The 14680-nt window shown below is 43.1% G+C and overlaps 1 protein-coding gene and 1 long non-coding RNA gene across 51 annotated transcripts in view; one reads left to right on the forward strand and one right to left on the reverse strand.

Moving 5' to 3' along the window:
• The window catches only part of RBFOX1 (RNA binding fox-1 homolog 1), a 2485711-nt gene that overhangs the window by 2418516 nt on the left and 52515 nt on the right, over window positions 1-14680 (forward strand). For all 50 annotated transcript variants that reach the window (XM_077985562.1, XM_077985561.1, XM_077985605.1 and 47 more), the window contains one exon: window positions 7164-7296. In XM_077985562.1, the coding sequence (XP_077841688.1) occupies window positions 7164-7296 (133 nt within the window). The remainder of the gene's footprint in view (window positions 1-7163; window positions 7297-14680) is intronic.
• Window positions 5937-8589, reverse strand: LOC144337923 (uncharacterized). Its single transcript, XR_013411564.1, has 2 exons — window positions 6808-8589; window positions 5937-5967 (listed from the first exon to the last, which is right to left on the reverse strand). It is a non-coding gene; the product is annotated as an uncharacterized LOC144337923 (long non-coding RNA).

The following is a 14680-nucleotide window of genomic DNA, read 5'->3' on the forward strand; positions in this document are numbered from 1 at the left end:
AATTTCACCCCAAATTTGCATGAATCTCTCTCCGTCTTAAAACCTTCCAAGGGTGGGGACATGTGTCATTATGGAGAAAGGGAAAGGAGGAGCGGGACAAAGAGAGCCCCCCTCATCCATTCGGATGCCCACCTTTTCCAGGGCATCTGGCAATCTCATGCAAATTCAAACCAGCGCACAAATGCAAAGAATAATTGCCCATTAAAGCGGTTGTATATTTTTATGGCTTTGATGCAGAATCCGCCCCCCTGTCGGGTTTTGCATCTGCTACTCTTCCATCTCTCCCAGAGCTCTAAAACTTTAATATGCAGTTTATAACCCTTAAGTATTTTCCACTGGTTTTGTGTTTCTTCTCTCGGGATTTCCTGGCTGGTGAGATGATCTCATTTGTGTTTATTTTCGAAGGTAAGCACCATGTTCGTAAAAGAGAGGAAGAGAAGACACACTCATCACTGTAAATACATCGAGTGCAGGGCTCATTGGAGGTGGGAGGTGGAGGCTTTGTTTTTGAGGGGGAGCCGGCAGTTAGCAGTTGACACTTTAGTAAATGGCCCATTTGGCTGGTGGATACACCCACACATCTTCCGTTTTAAAATGTTGATTTGCCGTGATACTTGAGCACCACCACAGCGTGCCTCTTGTTGCATCCCTAAAGCTTCCATTTCACCGAGTTCCATGGGACAGAACTACTTATTCCCAAGAAATGAGATGGTTACTCCACTAACCTCCCTCAAAATACGCTCTGTATATAAATCTAGCTGAAGGGTGAGAGTGGGTGAGCTGGAAATGCTGATGTGTCAACAAGATGCTCAATTGGTATTTTCTTCGAAAGCTCTTGCCCTGTTTTGAGAGAAATTCATTTTTAGCTTATGAGCTGCATCCAATTTGTGTTGCAGTGATACCAGATTTTTCTCTTTGATTCATGTTGGATAAGGCTTCAGAAGGAATCTCTTCATTACAATGAACCTATGGGTTTTCTTGTCTCCCTCATGCCAAAAACTAAGGATTTATACTATATCCACACATCAACCTGCATCCTTTCCACTGTTCCTTATTGATGGTCTTCTTACATGTGAGTTAACTTTAAGTTGAACTAGGAAAAAAAAAAAATCAAACTTCCAGTGTTGGGGTTTAGAAATGACCAGAGTTGGCTGTCTTTTCTCCATACCTTTGTTTTTTTAAATTAACAAAAAGGCATTTACAAACATTGGATAGGGCAATGTTTGACTTTTAACATTGACTTAAACATTTTATTTCATGTTCTAGAAATGGATAGAACATTGTGAATTTCCACTGGGTATTTTGCATTGGCTTTATTAAATATTCATTCATTGCCCATTTACTGGATCTAGATCTCTAAACTATGGTATTTGGCGTGTCTGGATCCAGACATCTAAACTGGGATAGATGACATAACTCTCACTCAAAATCTAAGTGCCATACCTCAAAAGTAAGCATGTAAGAGGTTCTCTATGTGGTCAAAAAAGTTTTAGTCTTGTTTAATTTGTATCTGAATCATATGTCCAGGTAATTATCTCAAATATACATTTCACCATGTTCCAGAATCCTGCAGACCACCACACCAGTAGGCAAGTAAGAAAAGCATCCATTCTTCCATGCTGTGCTGGGTTTTGTAAAGGAAGTGTGACAAATAGTTGTGTGTGTGCATGTGCGTATTTTGCCCTTGAAAGGGATTATTTGTGTTAGTGGCATGCAAAGAAAGCCATGCTGTCCCTAAACCAACCATCAAGGGAAAGACTTTTTTTTTTTTTTTGAGACTGAGTCTTGTTCTATACCCAGGCTGGAGTTCAGTGGTGCGATCTCTGCTCAATGCAACCTACACCTCCTGGGTTCAAGTGATTCTTCTGCCTCAGCCTCCCAAGTAACTGGGACTACAGGTGCACATCGCCACACCCAGCTAATTTTTGTATTTTTAGTAGAGACAGGGTTTCATCATGTTGGCCAGGATGGTCTCGATCTCTTGAACTCTTGATCTGCCCACCTCGGCCTCCCGAAATGTTGGGATTACAGGTGTAAGCCACTGCGCCTAGCCAGGAAAAAATCTTCTAATAAAGATGGGAGAAACACAGAAGGCACAGCTACAAGTCAGACGAGTTTGGCGTTATCAAGATTGTTATTTTCTGTGGCTCCTGGTTGCACACAATTATTTGATTCAGGGACTGTTGTGGCTGGGTTGTCAGCATTGTCTGGGGCTATATGGAAGGAGAGACATGATGAAGACCTTTTAATAGGTGTTACCTGTCTGGGGCCAAAACTGGAGTCCTGCTTTCCCCCCAAAACAAGAAACAATTTCAAATCCCGATAGTGTGCTGCCATCGAGGAGAATTTAAATTGAAGGCTCTGATAATTCCAAGTGCAACAGACTTGGTCCAAGCAGCCTCCCCTTGCTTGATTGAAATCATACTCATTCAAAATCTGGTTACTTTTTCAGAGGCAGTGGAACACATACAAGGGTAGAAATGGAAATTATCTTTCTAGGGATTGCGACTAAATTTCAGTTGTATTACAGGAAAGGGGTTCCTATCCAGACCCAGAGAGAGAGTTCATGGATCTCGTGCAAAAAAGAATTCAGGGCGAGTTCACAGTGCAAAGGAAAAGCAAGTTTATAAATAAAGTAAAATGGGGAGAGTACAGCTACTTCATAGACAGTAGGGTGTTGCCAAAAGTAAGAAGAGGAGCACTTCCACCCCTAGGTATGATACTTGTTTATATAGGACAAGAAAATAAGATCATGGGGAAATGTGCTCTGCTACAAGGGTTTGTGATAAAGGATTTTCTTAATTACTATATTTTGCAAGAATCGATATTATCTTTCAAGCAAAATTAGGAATGCTTTTCTGTTCTCAAGATATCAGGATATCAGGACACTCCCAAGTCTGGGTCTGTTTAGTCAACATTATCAATCTGTTTCCTTAACCCTAAACATCTAGAGGCCAGGAATACCTAACTTTCTGGGAATGCAGTCCAGCAGGTCCTGGCCTTTCTCCTAGCCCCCACTTAAGATGGAGTCGCTCTGGTTCGAACGCCTGACAGTTGTGTTGCTTGCATGCTGTTTATCTGCAAATTCTGGGCAGGTCACTTTGTACACAGGACAGTGTTATGGAAGGCAGACAGTGAAGAGGTGGTGGCTGTACTCTCCCAGAAGGAAGACAAACATTGGTTAGCCACCGACAGGGTGTCCAGGCAATAGTATTAGGTATCTCATACCTGCTTGGTGCCAGTTACTCATCCTAATCAATGAGCAGAACAAATGGAGATCACCACCCTTATGCAGCGCACCAGTGAGAGTCCTCCTTCATTTCTGATCCAAGCTAATGATTTTTACATGAACCCGGGGAGGAACAGGGCAGCCCTCTTTAGAAAAAAATTCCAAAAAAGAGTGAAAGAAAGGATTGTAATGAAGGCAGGAATTAATAAATGAAGAGAGAGCAGAGGAAGAAAGAGGGAGGGGCAAGAGGAGGAAGGAGAAAAAGGAAGAGGAGGGGGGAAGGACAGGAAGGAGGGAAGACAAAAGAAAGAAAGAAAAGAGGGAGTTAAGGACAGGAAGCAAGGAAGACAAAAGGAAGGAAGAAAAGAGGGAGGGGAGGAGAAAGGAAGGAATTAAAAAAGAAAGGAGCAAGTATAAGGAAGGAAGGAAGGAACTTAAGAAAGAAAGGCAATGTGATCGATGAGCATTTTTCTAACTAGAGATTTCACCAAAAGGCCCCTTGGCCAGCCCTAGATTAACAAGAAAGAGACCACTGAACATACCATCCACCCAGTACACTTGAATTCTCCAGCCCTTTCTCCACAAAGCCTCTGGCCCAAAGCATGACCTGTGGAACCCTTTTGTTTTACCAAGGGTACTTGGCCTTTCAGGAAGGCACTATTTAAGCGAGGAATTGCTTTGCAGTCCCTGTGTTTTTCTCACAAAATAAGAAGTCCCCTAATGTGCCCTGCTTGGGGGAGCCCAAAGAACCTCCTAGGAAGACTTGTAAATATCCTCCATCAGGAAATCCATTTTCTCCCTGTAACAAAGAGGGTACAAAATGGAATCCTGGCTCCATGCTCTTAACAGCACGTGCTCCCCTCTCTCTCTTGCCAAGCTTCTGTTTCATGTTATATCTCAACATCTAAATCCTCCAAGAATTATTGTAAAACCTGCTTGTGGCTGAGAGGGAGCTTGTCTGGCTCATTCGGCTCCATAGCCAGTGATAATGAATGGGTCAGCATAATTACCGTGTTTCCTCACATAGGCAGCCAGCTGCTCTGCCAGATTGTGAATTCTTCATTTTCTTTATTTCAAAATCGAGGGTGTTCCTCTGAAAACTTAATAGTTGAACTGTGGCAAGACAGATTTGGAGTCAAAGCCATTCCCACACTCATTTTCTCCCCAGTCCTGAATCAAGTGTCTCATCTCTCATTACTTCTGGGCTTTTATGATATTAGGATTTACTCACATTCCCCATTAAGACCCCACACCTCTCTGCAGTTTCAAGCATGCCAGTTGCCATGCGATCCAGGAAACTCAGGTGCTAGGAGCTGGCAAAAAAAAGTTAAATAAAATGGCATAATCTATCTTTAGCAAGAATAAAAAGGTTAAAAATAACCTTTATGGTCTTCTCAGATACAAATAGAAAGACAGAATCATTCTGGGTTCTATAATCCTCGTATTTCACCCACATTGTGAGAGAAAGATGTGGTAGAATCCATAGAACAGGACGGCTGTTGTACCTTTAAGAGCACACAGAATTCCAGATAATAAATAGCCTGTTGGTCTTCACTTTGGTCAGGTTCAGGGATTTTATTTGGGTCCTTATAATTACAAGAGTAATTCAGAATGACTTCTGTGGAGAACCCCACCCACTCCCTTCACCCACCATGTAGGTACAAACATATCCTATCTATAGGCGTAGGTATAATTCTTGGAGTTGTAAGTGCACTGCATGGCCAGCCTGTCCAACCTCCTCGGTAGTAGCTGGGGCCTCCAGTGAGGCTTCTCATGCATTTTTTACCTTCCAATTCTTTTGGCTTTTTGCTCCTTCTGCAACCCTCACCTGGGTCCATGCATCAGTGTGCGTGGAAAGGACTCTGAACGATGGGAATACATAAGGTGGAACACTTCTACTCCTGAAGCTAATGGTGGGAAGGGGAGAAGCTCTTCTTGGCAGTTTGGATAGAGGGTGGAGACAACTTTAACATGAAATGAACTACAACCCCTGCCCAGTGAGAGGTTTGCTTTTCTGCAGAAAGCCTGGAAAAGGAGTTTGGTTGTGCTGGGTTAACTAAGAGTGCTTCCTTCATGGTGGGCCTTTTCTGAGTGTTTACTGTGGCTCTCCTGGGACAGGGACTTCCCAAATGCATTTTTTTCAGAAAAACATTCTCCGTGGACACAGTTTGGGAAACATTGCCTGCTGCTTAGTGAGATGGGACAAGCGTAGTCAGTATGGCAAGAGCACTGGGAGGGTTAGAGAAGTGAACTGAGCTTGAAGGCAAAAGTGGTTTGCTGGCTCTATGGGCCCTGGTGAGTTAGGATTTGCATGGGATGGGAGGAAGGGTATCCCAGATAGAGGAAACAGCATTGGTTATCCTGGGGCTGAGGTAATCATCAGGTATCCTCCGTGCACACTTTGGGAAACACAGCTTGCTGTTTAGTGAGATGGGACAAGTGTGGTTAGAAAGGTTAGAGCACTGGAAGGGTCAGAGAAACCAACTGAACTTAAAGGCAAAAGTGGTTTACTGGCCTCATGGGCCTTGATGAGTTACGATTTGCATGAGATGGTAGGAAGAGCATCCCATATAGAGGAGACAGCATTAGTTATCAGGGGTCTGGGGTAATTATCAGGCTTAATTCCCCTTCCTAACTCCTCCTTGCCTCCTCATCCTGCTCAGAGAATTCTACCCAAGGGAGGATATCCCTGCCCACATTCTTCTTATTTGAGACAGAGTCTTGCTCTGTCACCCAGGCTGCAATGCAGTGGTGCCATGTCAGCTCACTGCAACCTCCACCTCCCAGGTTCAAGCAATTATCCTGCCTCAGCCTCCCAAGTACCTGGAATTACAGGCATGCACCACCACATCTGGCCAATTTTTGTATTTTTAGTAGAGATGGGGTTTCACCATATTGGCCAGGCTGGACTCGAACTCCTGACCTCATGATCCACCGGCCTCAGCCTCGAAAAGTGCTGTGATTACAGGCAGGAGCCACCATGCCCAGCCCCACACATTCTCTTAAGATTCGGGGTCCCAGACTTCTCCCATATTTGTAATCATGGTGGTTGCCTTTGCCTTTAAATACTGCACAAGAGTTTAGCAGGCTTATGAGATGTTGGTAATAAGCTGTTTCTCATGGCATGTGTGGTTTGTGCACTCATGCCACATACATGTGTCAGTGGGAATACTTTAATTAGCAGTTTTAACATATGATATCTATACATAAAGGAAACTGTGGAAAAATAGGATGGGGAAAGCTATGAATAAAAAACACTCATGTAGTTCGGCCCCAGAGATTACTAGCAAGACATCACACATCTTGCAATCTGCCCTTTTAAAAATGTGTTTGTGGGTTTTCCATGTTTGGTCCATGTAATCCCAGCACTTTGGGAGGTAGAGACAGGAGGACTGCTTGAACCCAGGATTTCAAAACCGGCCGGGGCAACTTGGGGAGACCCCCATCTCTACAAAACATTAAAAAATTAGGAGCATGCTACCACGCCTGGCTGTCTATGGTCCCAGCTACTTGGGAGACTGAGGTAGGAGCATCACTTGAGCCCTAGAAGTGGAGGGTACAGTGAGCCGTGATCGCACCACTGCACTCCAGCCTGGGTGACAGAACCAGTCCCTGTCTCAAATAAATTCATTAATTAAATACTGATGCAGCGAGCTTTCCTCCCGTTATTTAGAATTCGTTGCAAATGTTTGTCAGTCACCATATTCTCCTGGGCAAATGGCCTACTGTGTTAACTACCCATCCTCTCTGGAATCCAACCCTGGCCACTGTGCTGCTTTCTGCTTTTTAACCTCCTGACTCTGGGAAGCGGGCGGGGGTCCTGCTGAAACCCTGTGCAGGGACAAGGGTTCCCGGGACGGTTCCTTCCACAGCAGGGTGTGCATCTGACAGCCTGTGCTCGCTCTCTCTCTCTCCCCCCCCTCTTGCCCCGCAGTGCCAGGCTTCCCGTATCCAGCAGCCACCGCCGCGGCCGCCTACCGAGGGGCGCACCTGCGAGGCCGCGGCCGCACCGTGTACAACACCTTCAGGGCCGCAGCGCCCCCGCCCCCGATCCCGGCCTATGGCGGGTAAGTGGGGCAGCCTCCTGGGCGGGCCTCCCTGCACCAGCCCTGCCTCCCCCAGAGGCACGGAACTGTTTGTGAGCGCATGATGGTCTTGATTCCCCCCTCTCTGCCACCTCCAGAACTGCCCCCAGCATGCAGCCCGCGCGCACCTGCAGTGGAGCACCTTGCTAAGAGTGTTGAAAAATGAGTGTAATTTGTCCTGTCATGGTTGGTGCCTTTAAGCACTCTACATGTCACATGTTGTTATGTAAATTCTCTTTGAGACTGAATGCTGGAGAACACAGAAATGGTTACAGTCAAAGATGTATTTCTGATGATTGCAAACATCTGGTTATTAAGGAGGTTGGACCACATTTGCCCCTTGAATTCCTCCACAGAAAGACGTGAGGTTTTCACACATAAAAATCACTGGGGTGGTCTTGCTCCCCTCCCCAGGGGTATCTTGAGCTTCAAGGTTCTCTAACCTTTGCCTGCAAAGAGAAAATTAGGTGTTGAGTCACATGCAAACATACAGGAATTAATGAAATTGGAGTTAAGATGCGTTGCAGTTGCATTTTCCATAATGGCATTTGCCTTCCTTTCTCCCTCTGTGGGGACAACGCAAATTGGTTTCCCATTGCCAATTTGATCCTTCTGTGCATGGACTTTGATATTGCCAGGCGAATATCAAGGAATGGTGTGAATGCTCAGTAAAAGAAAAAAAAATGGTACTGGCGTGTTGGGTGGCAGACTTGAAATGCTAGTCCCTCTGTCCCTCTTTTAGGGATCCTGCTTGAATATTCTTGTACCTCTGCAGTCCGGGAGAGAGGAATGCCTCCAAGGCAGTGGCCCTAGACCAAGGGACATTTGCAAGGTCTAGAGACATTTTTGGTTGTCACAGCAGGAATGGAGAGATGCTATGTCCTCTGCTGGGTAGAGTCTAGGGATGTTGTTTGGCAGTCCCCAATAAGAAAGAATTATCAGGCTCAAAGTCAGTCGTGCTGCAGCTGGGAAAGCCTGCTCTATGTTAAATTCAGCAGTCCCCAGAAGAGTCTGGCATGTGCCTTCCCTGCCCAGTGACTGGCTTTCTGGTGTGCAAAAGAAAATATGGCTGCATTTAAGACTGTGTGAAAAGGGTTAAATGCCCTTTTTATAACTCTGTTGCTTGTAAATCTTTCAGAAAATCTGTATTCGCCTAGATCATCTATTATACTCATGACAAAAAGAAGCACTTTTTCATTATGTATTCATTCCAAACCAGAGCATTTGAAATGTTTCAAAAATAAACACAATAAAATAGTAAAAAAAAAAAAAAAAGACTAGGTAAAACCATCAGGGAAGGGAAAATTAAGGAAAAGTAGTAAGCATGTCCATCAAATTTCTTGTGTAGTCATTAGAATTGGGTCAACTTTGAGCTTCTTGGACAAAACAAGAGTTATCTCTATATATACACATATTGTAACTGAAAACATGGTGAATAGTAACAAACAAGAATCAATTGGCTATAAATTCTCCCTAGCACCTATCCAATATATTTGCATGTCTTAAGCCTTTTATGTGACCATGCACTGAAGGAATTGTTGATAGTGTAATTTTTAATCTCTGGTATCACAGCATTGAGCACATTTTATGGATCCAGAAATGCAAAAATGAAGATTATTCCCAAGGTCATGTAATGAGTTATGAAGGAAAAAGAAAATCCGAAGTTACCTTTGGGCTCATGTAATTACTAAAGCAAGATTCATAAGTTATAAATGCAAAATTGCACATTTATACCACATTCATTTGAAAATTGTTCTCAGTACATGGCAACTGAAGCGTTTTGGTATATCTACCGTATCTCACTACTTTATTAAACAGCAAAAGAAATAAAGGAAAATTGTATGGCTATCCTCACACGAACAATTTATAAACATCTCAGAATAACACACCTGCTGTAAAATCAAAATTAGCTAACTTATAATGAACGTGCTCTTTGCTGGGAATAGCCATGCGTAACTAATTAATGCCATGTTCACCAGGGAGAGACACAACCATTTCCAAATGATGAAACAACGTGTTTGTAACTACTTGGGATGAAAATTAATTTTAATATTCCAGCAATATCTGTGATCAGTTTGGTTATAATGGTGGATTGTGCCTCCTTCATGATAATAGTATGGCTAGAATTCTGAAGCCATACTTAGAAGCAAGATCAAATTCTCAACAAAGAAGTAGAAGCCCCAGCAGGACTGGGGTTGCAAGCATTCATGTGTACAATTATCTATTAGAGCAAGGTACTGGTCAAAAAGAAGGAAATTCATCTGGTTGCCTGGGTGTTTCACTGGATTACAAACTGCCGACAGTGAATTGGCACGGAATGAAAAACTTTGAGCCCAACGTGTTAAAGGTTTCCTTTTCCTCTGGAATAGATTAGGCTGCAGGAGATGGCAGGGGGATGGTTCCTCTTGGAAAGGAAGAGAGCAGAGTGGGACACAGGGCAGGAGTTGGCTGTAAGAGTAAGGACCCCTATCTTGTGTTCAGTGAAAGCAAGTAGCAAAGAGGTTGGAAACACTTGTTTTCAGGACATAGCATCATCAGGATTCACGTGGTCCAGAGAGCACATTTTCTGTAGCCTTATGTCTCTAAAGTCCTTTGGAGGAAAACTTCTAGATTTGACTGATGTCTTTACCCCAGCCCAGTTCAGGTCACACTATGGCCCTATGACTGACACCTATTGTGCTTCAGGGCACTGTTGTGTGCTAAAGAGACCAATGGCACCTTGAGAGGTATTTCTTCTGGTTGGGGCAGGGGGTGACATACAAGACAACAATTTCAATAAACATAAGTGATACAAGAGGGTATTATGTGAATACCAGGGCAAGGTCCTTAGTCTAGCTTGGGTGTTTATAGAAGGCATCCTAAAAGAGAAGAAATAGGGGATACATTTAAGTCCAAATATTTCCTAAATTGCCACAGTGAAATCTTATCCTGTGACCCCTCCCCCACCCACACCCCCAAGCAATCTTCATCTTTTCTAAGATGTCACCTAACAAACTGCATTTAAGAATTTATTGTTTCCACTGTCACCAATTCAAGGCATATCTGCCAACCTAAATCTGTTCTTCCTGAGGTATCCAATATGAATCTATATTGTTACTAAAATACCAGTCGAAAATGTATCCTAGGTCCATGCATGGCTTCAATCTTCTTCCTGGGAGATTGAAGAAAATGTCCTTTAGAATCTCCATGGCTACCTTTGTGGAAGCTTGGGTGACCCTTGGAGGTATCCAACAGATAGTCACATGAGTCGAGTCCTTAAGGATGCCCTACATTCATCAATTTCCTTTAAAAAAAAAAAAATTTGAGACAGAGTCTCGCTCTGTCACCCAGGCTTGAGTGCAATGGTGTGACCTCGACTCACGGCAACGTCCAACTCCTGGGTTCAAGCGATTCTCCAAACTCAGCTTCCTAAGTAGCTGGGATTACAGGTGCCCGCCACCACACCTGGCCAATTTTTGTATTTTTAATAGAAATGGGGCTTCACCATGTTGGCCAGGCTGGTCTTGAACTCCTGACCTCAGGTGATCTGCCAACCTGGACCTCCCAAAGTGCTGGGATTATAGGTATGAGCCACCGTGCCCATGCATTCATTCATTTCCTTTTCTTGATTTGCCTTTTCCTTCCATGTCTCGATATTTTCTGAAGCCCTTCCATGCAGCTGAAGAACACAGGTAATGAAGAGGCCCTGTTCTCTTTTATCTCACATGCCTAAATAGAAACCTCTTGGGACATTAATACATGATGATTCCTCCAGGCGTAGGGACAGTTGTGGATCATGGTGGGATCATAGGTACAAGTGGAAAACCCTATACCAAACCAACCAACTCCCAACTGAGTCCCAAATGCCAACATCAACTGAATGAGACCGAGTGAAGAGTTAGAAAGTAATGTCTACATAGGTCTACATAGTCTATGGAATTTTACAGTCCTAGGAAGACACTGGATTTAAGGTGAATAAGACTGAGCCCGAATATTCTACCCATACTGGCTTGGATAGCTTACTTAACGTCTATAGAGAGTTTCCATGAGAGAGAGTGGGGATGTATCTGCCCCCGTAGAGTTGATAGAGGGTGACGTGGGGAAATTCATGTAAGGCGACAACTTGGTCCATCCTGTGACATGCATTCAGTGAACTGTGCCTGCTGTTCTCCAGGTTGGTGAACTTAGCGACTGTATTAACCACCCATAGTCTTCTTTCTCAACATCCCTTTTGCTTGTGGTTGAGTAAACAAGAAGACCCCATGTCTCTCCCTCTATGCATTATTTATCTTTGCTAGGGGGCACGTGCAGTTTCATAGACCTCCATTTCGTTCAAGAAATGGTTGAGGCATTTCCACTGCTTATGGAATATGTAGATTGCAAATACGATATTGAGTAGGGAACAGTCACAGAGCAGAGTCGAGTTTTCCTTATTTCTCCTTGCCTTTGATCCTGGAGTCAATTTGATTGAGAAGCCACAATGCCCAGTCTAGCTTCCTATGATTCACATTTGGGAGGAATTACCCATCAGGTAATTGCTGTTCAGGGAGCTCAGAAGCTTATTATCTATGCATCAAAACGGCAAGTGGAGGCATTGGAGACAAACCCTATAGACTTAGTAATCTCTGATCTTAGAAAACAGCAGCTAAACCCCAATCCCCTCCCTATCGAAGAGGAACTCCATGAGTACCTATTATGTACCATGCATATTTCAAGGGAGTACAATGGGGTGCTCTGATGGAGCATCACATGTGTTATTTTTGAGATGGAGTCTTGCTCTGTCACCCACGTTGAAATGCAGTGGTACAATCTCAGCTCACTGCAAACTTCTCCTCCTGGGTTCAAGCAATTCTCCTGTCTTCAGCCTCCCAAGTAGCTGGGGTTATAGGCACATGCCAACCACACCCGGCTAATTTTTTGTATTTTTAGTAGAGACAGGGTTTCACCGTATTGGCCAGGCTGGTCTCAAACTCCTGACCTCAAGTGATCTGCCCACCTCAGCCTCCCGAAGTAGGGGGATTACAGGTGTGCGCCACCACCCCATGGCCATGTTTTTATTACTATTCTAAGCCTAAGCATCTAGTGTCTGCTGTAGGCTTTTGGTTTTGGTTCTCTAGGTATCTCTGAGCAAGATTTTCTGCGCTTTCTCAGGTAATTGTCATACATCTGTGTAAACTTCCCAGAGTTACCCTTGAGAAGTATTTTGATAAGACTGTATACTATTTGGGGTATAGGAAAGATAAGGGAGTATCCCAGGAGAAAACTTAAAGCTGGCCAGTGGAAGAACAAATTGACCTTTTGGAAATGTTTTCAGGTTAAGTCTTAAAAAAGCCTCTGACAACAGTCTCTGGGACCATAGGCATATCTTTCTGTGTATAGATCAGCCATGCTCTCAGATATTTATAAGATAAAACCCAAAGTCCCCAACCCGTATTATCTGATGCTTAGGAACTTTATTCATTTAACATAAATACTAGGAACAAAAGTCATCATTATCCATTCTCAGAATACTTTACACACACGGGCATCCAATCTTTTGGTTTCCCTGGGACACATTGAATGAATTGACTTGGACCACACATAAAATATACATACACTAACTACAGCTGATGAGCCAAAGAAAAAAAAAAATCTCAGTGTTTTAAGAAAGTTAATGAATTTGTGTTGGGGCCACATGCAGCCTATGGACTGAGGGTTGGACAAGCTTCTTTTGCCGAATTATTTTTATAAAGTGTGATTTCTTATTTGCTAGTTTTAAAATGTAATCCAAACAGCCTCTTAATAGAGTGAATTTATAGACAAACATCATGAATTAGTGGTCTTTAAACCCTTTTTCTGGAGGAGAATGTGAAAAAGGCATTTTCACAGATGCCTTTAATCATCTGATTAAAAATTCTCTAGGAAAATGTGTACAAACACACCACACACCCACAATTCTATACAAATGCCAGCGAGTTTCTGATAGCCCCTAATATCCATTAAAACACAGTGGTATTTGAACACATTAGAAAGTTTATTTTCTAGTGGGAAGGGGCCTCAGGGTAGAACAATTGTGAACAGCATTTTCTATGAGAATATACTTGTGGCTGGTATATATTATATTACACAGGCAGATTGTATGGCTTGGGCATTTTATATATTTTTTAAAGTAAACTAATTTTCTATAGTGCAATCACTCCCTGCTTGCATTCATTCAAATATTTAACTACTGCTATTACTTTTCTAAGAAAATAAGATGTGCATTTGCATTATATCCTTGCAAAAGCATATTGAGTCCCAATGTGATTGACAAGCAATACAATTACCTTTACATGGCTAGACGTACCATCTCTGCATTGAAATAGGACTGCACCTGTTTAGTGCACGATGGTAACTCCCTTCTAACTGTTCTGTGGTTACTTTATCTATAGCTGCACTGTAGACATGGATCCCTGTGCCTCTTTCCCTACATATCTTATATTTTAAGTGCAGCTGTTTGATGAGGCTTTAAAAATTATTTGGATACATTTTTGGAAATTAGCATGCGGCTTTGTGATAAGAGCTTTCCTGTAACCAGCTCCTCCATTAGAATACGACCCAGGAGGCCGACCTTCAGTTTTGTCTCACATGTAAAGTAAAATAACACTTGGAGGATGGTGTTGCATAGAGCAATGATTCTCATTGTCCTGGGATCAGTAGCATCAGCATCATCTGTTAATTTGTTAGAAATGTAAGCTCTTAGATGCTGTCATCCAGATCTATTGAATCAGAACCTGTTGGCTGGGCGTGGGGCCCAGCCATCTGTGTTTCAAAAGTCCTCCAGGTGATTCTGATACGCATTCAAGTTTGACCACCACTGCTTGCCATAGTACTTAAGAGTTTGCGCTGTGGAGCCAGACTCCCTGGGCTCAAATCCCAGTTCAGTCAATACCCAGCTATCTTTCAGTTTCTACATGTCTAAAGAGGCGATCATCATTTTATCCATCTCATAGGGATGTTCTGAGGACTGAGTGGGATTATGAGCACAGACTATCTAGAATAGGGACTGATCCATGGTAAGTGTTCTACAAATGTGAGTAGTGGGAGTATTGGTGCTCATGCTGTTACTATTAGGGAGAAAAACAGTGTTTTGGTAAAATTGGCTTCCCATTACATGGCTTTATTTCACATTGCCAGTGAGGATGACTACATTGGTTCCACATTTTTTAGAGCTATCCTATAGATAGATCACTTGTCCTTTCCATTTCTCTCCAATACATGTGCACTTTGAAAATAAGTAATCCCTTCATGATGGGGTTTATAATGGCAACTACAATCATCTTTTCGCTGTGAAGCCACCATATTTAGAACTTAAAGCTAGACATTATACCTTTCTCCCCAGCCCTCCAAGAAGGCAGGCCATGTGTCT

The sequence above is a fragment of the Macaca mulatta genome, chromosome 20 (assembly GCF_049350105.2).
Source record: "Macaca mulatta isolate MMU2019108-1 chromosome 20, T2T-MMU8v2.0, whole genome shotgun sequence".
Lineage (NCBI taxonomy): Eukaryota > Metazoa > Chordata > Mammalia > Primates > Cercopithecidae > Macaca > Macaca mulatta.